The sequence below is a fragment of the Doryrhamphus excisus genome, chromosome 4 (genome assembly GCF_030265055.1).
Source record: "Doryrhamphus excisus isolate RoL2022-K1 chromosome 4, RoL_Dexc_1.0, whole genome shotgun sequence".
NCBI classification, from domain to species: domain Eukaryota; kingdom Metazoa; phylum Chordata; class Actinopteri; order Syngnathiformes; family Syngnathidae; genus Doryrhamphus; species Doryrhamphus excisus.
This window is the reverse complement of record NC_080469.1, coordinates 10,962,181-10,975,447: the sequence shown is the minus strand read 5'-3', so window position 1 is coordinate 10,975,447 and position 13,267 is coordinate 10,962,181. Positions and strand designations below refer to the sequence as shown.

At 39.8% G+C, this 13,267-nt stretch overlaps 1 protein-coding gene across 1 annotated transcript in view; it reads left to right on the top strand.

The window, feature by feature from the left end:
- Positions 1–2,332: 2,332 nt before the first annotated feature.
- The window catches only part of ssbp2b (single stranded DNA binding protein 2b), a 49,302-nt gene continuing 38,367 nt past the window's right edge, over positions 2,333–13,267 (top strand). Inside the window, exon 1 of the mRNA XM_058070422.1 lies at positions 2,333–2,597. Within this exon, the coding sequence (XP_057926405.1) occupies positions 2,542–2,597 (56 nt within the window). The 5' untranslated portion in view covers positions 2,333–2,541. The remainder of the gene's footprint in view (positions 2,598–13,267) is intronic.

Sequence of the window (13,267 nt, the reverse complement as noted above, 5' to 3'; positions counted from 1 at the left end):
TAAAAGTGTCCTACTGCGAACACATTATTTTGTGTGTATGTACTGTAGCTTTAATGCTAATCAGCCACTGTATGTTTGTCCATGCCTATTTCTGACATAGAGTGTGTGGCTCCAAGAAGCACTGCCATGCATGTTATCCACTTTTGACATATACAAGTCCAACAAAATAGATGCCATATATCACATACAACAATGTAAATTGTGAGCAGTGCTGATATTCCATGGCTCTAAGAATACATGTTACTATACTAACACTATTAAAAAGTACATTTTGCATAATTGTGGACTTTTAACAATATAATTGCATGCTGTGGCGAGATAGTAACAGGCACTTTCAAGCTGTAACACTTACAATATTTGCCTGTAATTTGGTCATTTTAAAAATTACCGGAACTTCCTTCATGGGCACATTGATTTCACATAGCCCATAGCAATGAACGCTGCTTCCGTCAACAACAGCAGAATAGCGTTTGCCACCACTAATCTTGACATACTTTGTGAGACACGACGCTGACGTGCACTTTTTACTTTTACTCCCCCAGGCAGAGAATAATGTTGCTGGGTGCTCGCTCCGCAGATACAGCAATAGTGAAACACTAAACCATTCTCAGTGTGAGCATGTAACACCAGTGCTAAACATTTCACAGACAAAATAAGACCATAATAAAACAGTCCTTTGCACTGTTCGTTCTCACTGTGATGCCAACTGATGGGATGGCTGTACCTTTCAGCACTAGACTTCAGCATAGTCCTCAAGTAAAAAAAATGCTGACTCCAAATGAGCATCTTGCTGAGTTTCCCAAGCAAGTCTGGTCTAAGTTTAGAACCAGTATCCACTGCTTCAGTCTGTCCAGGTGTTTAGTTGGAATCTCAAAGTTGACCCACCTTGATTTTGATCATTGACAGTTCTCAACTTAATTACTTAGGTATGTACAGTAGGTTATATGGTAGGGGTGTCATGAGATCTTATGAGATGAAAATATGATGACATAGAGTATCTCGTTTGGAGAAAATCTGCCTTGCGAGAACAGGGCAGTCACAAACTAGTCAGATTGTAAACTGTGGCATCACTACTATGAATGATAAAGTATATGATGTATATGATACAGTAATGAATACGGTAATATCGAAGAAGCAGCTGAGACTAGCGGCTACTGAGGCGTCATGATAAATATTTTTTGCATGTTAACTTCTACAATAGGCGGCACGGCGGTCTAGTGGTTAGCACGCAGACCTCACAGCTAGGAGACCAGGGTTCAATTCCACCCTCGGCCATCTCTGTGTGGAGTTTGCATGTTCTCCCCATGCTTGTGTGGGTTTTCTCCGGGTACTCCGGTTTCCTCCCACATTCCAAAAACATGCTAGGTTAATTAGTGACTCCAAATTGTCCATAGGTATGAATGTGAGTGTGAATGGTTGTTTGTCTATATGTGCCCTGTGATTGGCTGGCGACCAGTCCAGGGTGTACCCCGCCTCACGCCCGAAGACAGCTGGGATAGGCTCCAGCACCCCCGCGACCCTCGTCAGGAAAAGCGGTTGAAAATGAAAAATGATGAAACTTCTACAATAACAATATCGCTGTAGCTTGGTTAATATAGATGTTTTGTAACACTGTCTGCATTTAAAACAAAAAAATTGTGAGGGCTTTAGCGTAAAATGGGTATTTCCCATGACATCCGTTGTTATACAATTCATATTAACTTGTTTACTCATGCTAGAATGCACAGAAAAGGGAAATAAATATGTGTACTTCTCTTTAAATTAATGTTAAAATCTTGCCTTGCATTATTCTCGTGGACCCAATCTTGTGCATCAACGCGTCTCGTTAGTTGGGTGACTGAACTGTTGTCAATCGTGTCTTATTACATTTCTACTACAGAGACTGTATAGTTTCTCCAACAGGTGATTGTTTACACCTCTGCCTCCCTATCACTTCACTTATCTGACACTGTCGTCTCACATATTCATTCTCTCACCTGTGCAAACATGTTTTCTGTGTGTACAACAAGCTCTTCTTGACATGTGTTTGCATCAACGTGTGTAAATAAACACAGCTGTGAGGAGCAGTCCATATGTGCAAAGTGTTCAAAGAGTATGCACACTCCAATGAGTGCGTGTGTGTATGTGTGCGCGTATAGGTGGTGGGTGTGATTGTAAAAAGGAGCAGCCAAAGCCAGTTGTTGGACGGTTTCAAATTCCCCTTTGCACTGAGAGAGGAGGGTGTGTTTGCGTGTGTGTGTGTGTGTGTGTGTCAGGAGAGCCTTTCCAATCAGGGAAGAAATGACAGACAGACAGAGCTAAGAAATAGAAAGCAAAGTGGTGAGACAGACAGGAGAGGGAGTGCAAGGAGGCGGCGCTTACCGGGAGGGGCGTGGCGACTGCGTTGTCACTCACCAGCAGTTGCCACTTCTCGTGGGCGGTCCTGCGAGAAGCGGCATCCAATGGGAGCGGACGCTGCTCGTGTCGCCATGGTGACGGGGCTGTGCCCAAGGAGGTTGTGATGATTTGACAGGTGCGTGACAATCGGAGCTCTCTGCAAGCATGTACGCCAAAGGCAAGAGTAGCAACGTGCCGTCCGACAGCCAAGCCAGAGAAAAGTAAGTTTATTTATGGGGGAGGAAACCGCTGCTGGTGGAGGAGGGGGGTGGGGAGGGAACGTGCGTGAGCAGCCGAGCACAGGCACACACGGAGCCGCGGCATGGAGCTCTCTGCTCGGGCTTGGAAAGTTGACTGCTTGCTCTATTTTAGGAAAGAAAGACAGTTTGGACAGCTTTTAGATAAATTGAGGTAGAATTCAGCGTGTTTGTTTACCTACTGTATTCTATCCCGTAGTCGAGTCCAACTTCTCATACTTAAATCAATTCTGGATGTATTATTGCACAACCGTTTAAAATGTGCACCTTAACAGTCTAGTTGTACTTGCGAAAGTGAAACTAGACATTGTGTCTGGATGCACAGGGAGCCGGGAAGGAAGTGCGGGCATTCAACTGCTGCATGCACGGCTCCCATGGGTGCTTGAAATTATTGAAAATGCTTGAATTGTAATTGTATGTTTTCAAGGTAGGAGAAGACGACTTTTAAATAGTGAAAATTGCTTGGAAATACATGTTTTTTTGTTTGACAGAAGTATGTTATGACTGAATAGCTAAGTGGAACAATAAAACAAACGGTCAACTTGAATGTTCTTAAAAAGGGTTAAAGTAGAGTTTGAGTTGGCTTTTTGCATGTGGTTACTTTTCCATGAGAAAATGTTCATTGTGAATACTTTTTTTAGTGCATGATGATGTGCAAGGCATCTGTTCTGTCTGTCCACTTTGAAAGGTACAAACTATAATTATTCCCTTATAGATTAGTGCTGTGTTAATGCTTTCGTTCTTTGTGTAAAATTTTAGAGTAGTCACTGTACTGCCTGAAAATAAGTCAACACAGCCAGTAATGTCTTGGTAGCTGGCAACACAAATGAATACACCTTATAGTGAACAGATTGTATTTAGAATGTCAGCATTTAGTGTGAGCACCATTGTTGTCTAGTACTGCCTAAATATTTTTGGGCATAAAATTCACAAGAGCTACACAGGTTGTTATTGGAATCCTCTTCCACTCCTCCATGTTGACATCATGGAGTTGGTTGCCACAGGTGTTCAACTGGATTATGGTCTAGAGACATAATATGACATAATAACTTTCTCAGCAAGGTACTTGTCATCTCGGAGGTGTCTTCAGGTTTGTTACCATATTGAAAACAAGGCAGGGAATCATGCTAGGTTAGTGATCTGTTTCAGAATGACACAGTATATGTTGGATTAGAATTAGAATTGTACTAATTATATTGCTGAAATGTGAGGGATCTGTATTGCATTTGACTTATTGAATATGAGCATGTAAAAGACAATCTGACTTCTGCCTCAAATGACTGCTCCCTGCTTCGTTTGTGCCACTTGTATTGTGGTTATTGGACATCACCACATCTCCATCCATCAAGTCGTCAGTTGTCTGGAGGACGAATTGATATGAACAGGAGAAGAGTTTTCCTTCCAGGTGGTTGTTAAAACACCCTACGGGTTTTCGTCTTACATACCACATAGTGGGAATCAGCTGAGATGGAAGCACCAAAGAAATGATAAGACAAGATGAGACAAGAGCTTTACCAAAAAAGATATTTAGTATTGACTGACACTTTCAAAGAGCTGTTACATAATTATTGTTGTTGGGGCAAATAATTGAAAATGCCTCTCACAGAGGAATTCTACACAACAGATCAAATATGTCAAATCCATCAAGAAAAAAAATGTCAAGAACACAGTTGCTAATTCTTTGGAAGTTATTTAAGGCCACAAGCAGTCTCCCACTGCTCTCTCCTCTCCTTATGAGTGGGAAAGCTGTGAAGCCTGACGTCAGTTCCCTCGTTTCTTTAGCCTGTTAATCACAACCAAACGCTGCACAGTGTGGTATTATAGTGATACTTCTTGGTAGTCGACTCAGCTAGCTCCTCAAGGCTAAACTTTTAAGTGCAATCACTTGATTGAAATGCAACATGGTGGACCCCAGGATCTTGATATCTTTCAATATATAAAAAAAATGTAAATGTATCTAACGGAAACTTATCCAGACAATGAGGGTTCCCTTTCATGGTTAAGCCTCAACAGTTTAAAGGGGACTGATTGTGCTTTTTCCACTTTTCTGACCTATAATGTTGTTCGAATGTTGTATTCTCATGTTAAACAATGCCAAAATTTCAGATAATGAGGTTTGTGCATCTGGAAGTGAGCTGTAAAAGAAGTTTGGGATGGCTCTTCAGAGAGCTTTTTCTAACACTGGATGTTTGTGCGGGAGCCATGCTTCCTTATATGGGCATGCTCTGTAGGCCAGATACGTTCTCGGACTGCCCTGCCCACAGCTCTGCTTTGCTCTTTTTACGGTTGTTAGCTATGGCTCCCAGCAAAACTTTCTATGAGGCAAGTTCAGGCAAAAGTGGTTGGAGTTGGTGATTACCAGTGTATATCCAGAATATATATTTTCATCTGTCAGCTGCATTTTACATGGGACTGTTTTTGTGAACATGAATGTGAAATAAACTGTTCCTGAAGCCAGAAGCAGCATCCTCTCACCGGACACACTATGCCTGCAGTCAGTAAATCTTTTTATAACTAACCTTTAGCTATGCTGAAATCCTCAGCTAACAACAACAACAAAAAAAAATATGAAGGAGTGCCTGGTTTAAGAGAACATTTTAAAATGTCAGCAACTCAAAAATACTGTCAATTATACAGTAGTATTTTTTTAGTTAAACATTTTTAGAAGACACAAGCATGTCATTAATTTGTGCCATGAATACCAACTTGACAACTGCATCAGGCTTGGCAGCTGTCTGTCTAACTTCCTTCTGAGAGATTGTCATGTAAATAACTGACTTGAAAACCTCGCTGGACATCGATTTGAAAAAATCTGAAAGTGGGGTTCGGCAATAGTCTGGAAATACTTGGAAATGTGACCAATCACAGCAGAGTGTGCCCTCTGCCTGGCTACTTCATCCAGTTCCTCGAGGAGGATCCCGAGGCGCTCCCAGGCTAGTTGAGAGACATAGTCTCTCCAACCTGTCCTGGGTCTTCCCCAAGGCCTCATACTCGTCAGACGTGCCCTGAATACCTCCCCAGGGAAGCATCCGGGAGGCATCCTTCCCAGGTGCTCAAGCCACCTCATCTGGCACGTCTCAATGTGGAAAAACAGAGGTTTTACTCCAAGTTTTTCCCGTATGAAAGTGCTTGTCACCTTATCTCTCAGGGAGACCCCAGTCACTCCACGGAGAAAATGGATTTCAGCAGCTTGTGCCAGCGGTCTTGTCCTTTTGGACAAGACACAAAGCTCATAGGAATGTAGGCTCTCATCCCGAACCCGGAGATGGCACCAGGTTCAATAGTTGATGTATTGAACTATGTGTATGCGAATAATGTCACACACTGCATTATAGCAGTTATCATTAACATTTTTTATGTTGAGATTTGAGCCTCTAATTCTTGCACTTTCATATTTATGTTCCATAATATTCAATTTCCATGATTTCATGACATGTACTGATCAAATTCATGCAGAATTTACAGGTAAACATTTTAATAATCTATGGTTTCCAAATGTATTTGTTTTTTAATGTATTTTGTATGCTGCTTGGTAAGCATCTGTACCAAATTGGAACATGCATGACGGGTGATTTGGCATTATTACTTGGTAAATTCAACTTTGAGATTTATACTTTTATGCAAAAGAAGAAAAACCTTTCTTTCATACTGAGACATTAAGTTTCATCTGCTGCTGTTTTTATTGACACAATATAGGTCACATTTGTGCAGTAAGATGGATTCTTACACATTTATTACTCAAGAACTCATGTTGACTATCACGTTGAGGATGTAGTGGTGCATACATTAACCCTCTCATACATATTCACCCTGTTCAATAAATACAAAACATTAATTTACTCCTAGTGTACGCACCGCATATAACTTGTATACTCCACTCAGAGTTAGCAAACAACATTGTATCCAAGACAATAACAACCGTGTTCCTAGCGATGCCCAGCTTGCTTAAAGCTTTGTGTCAGTGTTAATCAGCGTAATTGTCTTGGTAAAAGAATAATACTGAATGCATCTCTACCTGAAATACAGTTTTTGAGTGTTCCACACTGATCAATGCGAGTGATTGGCTTCTAATTTGTACTATGAAAATCATATAGGTGTTACATTTAAATAAGTCATTTCAGACCATGATGTTATCTGCACATCAAAATAAATAAGAAAAGGGGAAGGTTTATATTGTGTGGCGCTGCTAGGCTGTGACAAAGTAAAGAACTGTCTGACGAGATGGAAACGCAGCGAAAGGCAAAAGGCAGGCAAGGGCGAGATTAATTTCGCTCTTAACAAGCAGCCTTGTTTATCAGTGGTGTGTATCAGAGAGGCAGAGCGGGTCTGACTGCTACTGCTGAGCCGTTGTTTCTCATTTCTGCTGCACAGTGGGCCATCAAAGAGCGAGCGAGCGACAACAGATGAGAGAGCAAGCGAGAGAGAGGAGAGGAATGGGCTGGGGTGATGGAATTTGCTGGATCATTAGTTCATTGCATGTAGTGTTGACCTCAGGATACGGACCTGTGCAGCTGCACATACTGTACATGCATGTGAAATCTAAATGCATTTGACCTCCATGCAAGTGCTCATCTGATTTGTCCCATGTGTCCTTGCTGCAGATGCACATAAGTAGTCTCTTTAAAGTAATTTACAGTCTGCACAATCTGCCCGAGAATTTGAAATAAGCAGACCGGTCGGCACTTTCTTTTCTGAATATAATAGTGTGCTTAATAGTCATCTTTAATAGATGGTTTTGAATGCCAACACATCTCTTTGTTCTTGATGATAAAACAAACACTTTACAGTCGAAACAAAACATGAGCAGCCATTAAAACAATTGCTCATAAATGCCCTCAAGTGACCTTTATTTGAATGATAAATGGTCGTTAATGCTTAGTATTTCAGCCACAACAAAGGAGGCAACAGATGACGTGAACGTCGCCCTGATCAGCTACATCATTAAACCTGGCCATAAATCTTCCATTTATGAGGACTATAATGTTCACTTTTTATTGGAACTGTTGGCGGGAGGTGTTGATTTATTTTAGTGCTCGTTTAGGAGGTTGTAATTTGATGTACAACTGCACAGGGTGTTACTGAGAAGTGTTCCTAATATTTTGCCCCTCCCATATAACGGTCATCAAAGTGGCGCCATGGCCATTGAGGCTTTCATAAACATAGAACTCCGATATTTCAGCTTAATTGACAGGTAACCTGCTGTCAAGTTCTCATTGGCTGCTATAGCAACTACAGGCTGACTTTCACCACAGTGTCTGTGTGATTCAACTTGTAGCCTTTTCTTCACAGACCCATGTGCAGCCAACACAGTGGCTGATAAGGTTTTGTACTAAGGACAGCATTCATTTTATTGTCAGAAAACATTGCATTTACAATGTCTTGTACTTTTGTACACTTGGTATACGTGTACCCTCAGAACTTGCCTATACATGGCCATTGGGGTCCAATAATTAGCCCTATGGGGTACTTATACTTGAATTTATGTACATATGTGTAGATTAACATAGTGTGTCAATGTATGAGGTTGTGAAGTCTTAATATGTGTTTGCTTCACTGAACAGTGTTTACGGCTCTCAGAGAGCAGCAGATCTGGGCTCTTCCTGTCTGGCAGGCTGTACCTGTGTTATGGCTTGTACTTGGTTGGGATTTGGAGTGACAGTACATGACCACTAACTGTGTACTGCAGTTGTTTAACAAGTTCAACAATTCCTGCTATTGACAGCTGATGGACAAAGTTCACATATGTATGTAGTTGCAGGTTTGAGTGGTTCTGAGTGAATTATACAGCACTAGTATGACTCTTTTTATTTATAACCATGCATCATACAACCGGAGGCACATTCATGTGCCCATCTCCCCATAACTTTTAAACTCATTGTTTTAACTAAATGTTGATGATGAAATAATAAATCATAAGTAGTTATCATTGTCATAGTTCAGTCAAGCTACCTTCCATCTGGTGGAGACCTAGACATTTGTGGAGCTGTGGATCAACATTCTGCACACACATACAAACGCAGACACGCGGCTACTTCTGAACCAGAGACACCTCCATATTCTGCCAGGAGGCTGCAATTGCAGCATAACGCAGACCGAAGCAACACATTGCATGCTGGGAGTGTTTATCTTACAGAAGAAATTCAGGCTGCCACTCCAGCGCTGTCAGAGTGAGTCACATTACAATGAAATTAGAGCACACACACACACACAATGTATGTTCACACTGGCCTGTATCAACTGAGCTCCTTTTGTCTGTACAAGCTGCCACCTGATGTAGGAGTGTTTTGTTTGTTTACTACATTTACTGTCAGGGTCATTGAGAACAGAGGACTGCTGTGGAAGATCAATATCCAAATCTAATTAGTGGTAACATAACGTCTATTTAACAATTCTGCCTTAACAAAGATAATCATGCTTAGTTTTGATTAATTTGAAAAAGGAAAAAGGAAATATTAGCATTGTTTTTACAAGGACTAGTCAGGTCACAGTCATATACATAAGGACACAAATAATTGTAATTTTGCTTAAACTGTCTTCATATAAGAAGACAAAATCATAAGTCATAATTAGGGCTGTCATATGATGCAAATTTCAAAGTCATCACAGTTTTCAAATAATAATAATGGTTAATCACGATTTACAACTATGTCTAAAATATGACAATCTACTGTATTTCAATAACGAAAACATAAATGACAGGACACGATTATACTGTAAATATTTGTATGCATTCCTAATAAACTGTAGCGAAAGCTCAAATTTACTTGTATCGTATTTGTATTTGTAAATGTATTTGCCTATAGTCGCATAACATTTGAATCACACTTTAAGCGTGTTATTATGAGCTATAAGGGTTTGCATCAAAGACACCATGTAATTTAAGTTCAATTCAAAAGTTTTTAGTGTATTTCCAAGCACACTTAAAGGCAGATAAGAATATCCACTTACTGTTTCTCTATTCTTTCACTTTACTTTACACATACACGCAAAATAAAGATGTTGTTTTGCTCTTTGGAGTTCGGCGTGTCAATGTAAATGCAGCTAGCGATAGTATGGCGAGATTAGAATGAGGGAGTTTTGTTTTAGGAATGAGTAGGGAACTATCTCTGGAAGTAGGAGATGTATATGTGCTGTTTGAGATTCACTGCTGTTGATGTGTTCGGATCACAATAAAGTTACAAAAGAGCGTCAGACTGTGAGGACTGTACACTGTAATGAAGGCTGCATGGCGGACGAGTGGTTAGTGCGCAGACCACACAGCCAGGAGACCCGAGTTCGATTCCACCCTCAGCATCTCTGTATGGAGTTTGCATGTTCTCCACGTGCATGGTATGACTGTGAGTGTGAATGATTGTTTGTCTATATGTTTATATGTCTATATGTTTCCACATAGTTTTGAATATTAAGAAACATAATATTTTTGTAGTTGGAGCATACAGTTTTTACCAATATTAGAGCCCTGTAGACATGAAATAACATCCCTATAGTCACCATTACCTTAACATCCAGAGTATTAAAGTAATGTAATCTGTGTCTCATCCATGTAACTACTATTATTTATATATATATATATATATATATATATATATATATATACATGTGTATATATATATATATATATATATATATATATATATATATATATACATGTATATATATATATATGTATATATATATATATATATATACATGTATATATATATATATATATATATATATATATATATATACATGTGTATATATATATATATATATGTATATGTATATATACTAATACTGTACATAGTGACCAGAATGCTACATATGACTTGTTTTTCAATATTTTTTTTTTTACAAATAATAGGCCGTAGTTAACCACAAAACAGCAATCATTAATTAATTAATGTTTTTAAAAAACACGATAGAGCGAGGGATGTTCGAACCGCAAAGGGACTGTGTATTTTTTCGCTTGCAAATTTTAAAGCAAAACGTTTTTTTCATCCTTTTTAAACCATACAAAATATTGAAGTAGAATAGTTCCGAGAGTATCTGGTAGTTGAGAAAGTGACAGTTGCAAGCAGGGCTCAGAAGGTGATATCTGATGGTGCAGTCTGTTGTGTTTGCTTGACCCATCCGCCTAAAGCGACGGGCCTTGAGGGATAGAGCGGTATTAATGTGTGTGTTGGATGACAGCAGTGTTTGCTACTTCATAAGCCCATCTGAGCTGTCTGCTTACAGCATTTTCCCCATATGTTTCATCCCTCATAATCAATCTCCATCTGTCCTCCATGCTGCCTCTATGTACAGGAATGACAATAATCATTATTATTACATACTGTAGCTCTCACTGAGCTCTTGTAAACAACTGTGATCATCAACAAGAATGATTTGAGAAAAGAAGAGTTTTCTTTTATAAACCATCTATCCAACTATATGGATAATGGATGGATAATGTATAGTTTCTGTACTTCTTGCCTTCTTGCACCATGACCACCCACAGTAATGCCGTAAGTGATGGCAGCTTACATTGTAGACGCTTCATGTCTTTTATCTGTCGGCATCCCGAAAGCCTGTCCGCACTGTGAAACAGAATTACTATCAAAGTTGCAGCCTCCTATTGAAGGTGTGTGCTGTGTTTGTGTGTGCTTCTGATGAACACAAGCCGAATTGTGACGGACAGATGTGTCAGTCAATGGACAGGAACCTGTAGGTGGGTGCTGTAAGCCCCTGGGGTCCTTGGGAAAGGATCAACGCAACAAAGGACCAGCATCAGATACGATGTGATGAAGAAGAGGATGGAGAAAAGGACAAGAGGCCCCAGCATCCTCAAAGCCTTTTGTCACACCTTTTGAAAAGGCGTTTAAGTGAATTTATCAATGTTTGTCCCTCGGGAACTCGTGGGTGTCCTCAAGTGCTTCTGTTTTAATTAGAACTCCACCATTACACTTCTCCCTTCCCTCCACTTTACCTTCTTTTTAATATATTTAATTGTCATTTGGCACTGTAAAGGAATGCCTGCAATCTTCCAATAAGAAGACTGCACAGTAGGTGAGACAGTCATGCTCCCTTTTGTTGCCGCTTAAGTCTGGTAATGGCTGTGTTGTTAGTGGTAGCATTTGTGGTTTTGTTTGGAAGTTTTGTGTTGCATACTGGAGACACAAAATGTGCACAGCTTAGCTCTAAACCGCAGCGCGGCAGAGATGTGCGTGCCCTCAGAACATTTACTGTAACTTGAGCTACAAATGTGGAGAGAACACTCACACTAACACTTTCAGTCTGCAGGCAGAGTGTTTTAGGCACATGACTTAATTTTGTTTGATGGAAACAAAAATTCCAATTTCCTCTGAAATTGCGGATGAATGCCTTGACAAAATGCCAAAGCAATATTTTCAGTGCAGAAGTTTTATATGTTTATTGTGACAGAATGTAAAGAATAAATCCATAAAAAACAAGGAAGTTCATACATGTTTTTGTGTTTGTATTAAATAACACATATTTATAAGAACAGCAAAAGAGAAACAAGGACACTTTAATTTGCTAATTATTTTTTTGCACATTTTTTTTGTGATGAAGTTAATTATTTCTTTATGTACAATTAAAGTTATTTTATATGTCATTTTTATTTCCAAATGTTTCAAACATCATCACTCCAGATGGAGTGTTTTTTTTGGACACTAATAAGTCAGATATTCATTCTACAGTACTGTGTTTTACATGTTTTTTTTTAAAAACATGTAAAGGGGTACTTTGCTGAAAGAAATCTACTCCAGGGGGTATTTCAATAGAAAAAGGTTGACAACTATGGTATCAATACTATTGTGCAATAATCAGTACGGTGGAAAAACAAAATAAAACAAAAATTAAATAAAACATTCATTTATTCATTCATTTTCTACCGCTTATCCTCACAAGGGTCGCGGGGGTGCTGGAGCCTATCCCAGCTGTCTTCGGGCGAGAGGCGGGGTACACCCTGGACTGGTCGCCAGCCAATCACAGGGCACATATAGACAAACAACCATTCACACTCACATTCATACCTATGGACAATTTGGAGTCGACAATTAACCTAGCATGGTTTTGGAATGTGGGAGGAAACCGGAGTACCCGGAGAAAACCCACGTGGGGTTTTCTCCCATGCATGGGGAGAACATGCAAACTCCACACAGAGATGGCCGAGGGTGGAATTGAACCCTGGTCTCCGAGCTGTGAGGTTGACGCGCTAACAACTAGACCGCCGTGCAGCCCTAAATAAAACAATAAAGCTAATTATGATACTGGTGACCAGTCCAGGGTGTACCCCGCCTCTTGCCCGAAAACAGCTGTGATAGGCTCCAGCATGCCCGCGACCCTCGTGAGGATAAGCGGTACAGAAAATGGATGTATGGATAATTATGATCATCAATAAATGTACATAGAATTTGAAATGTATACAGTATATACAATTAAACACACATATACACTTTCCTCTTATTTTGTGGACAGTCACATATTTTCTAGGACAAAATTAATCAACATATTTTTGTTGTCAAACTTTTAACTTAACTATAGTCTGAGTCCAAAGACTCAGCCCTTCTCTGCAAGCATAGTGAGAAAACATGCATGGTAGCTTACCTGAAGACTGTAAATTGTATAGAGTTGGGAATGTGAGCATGAAT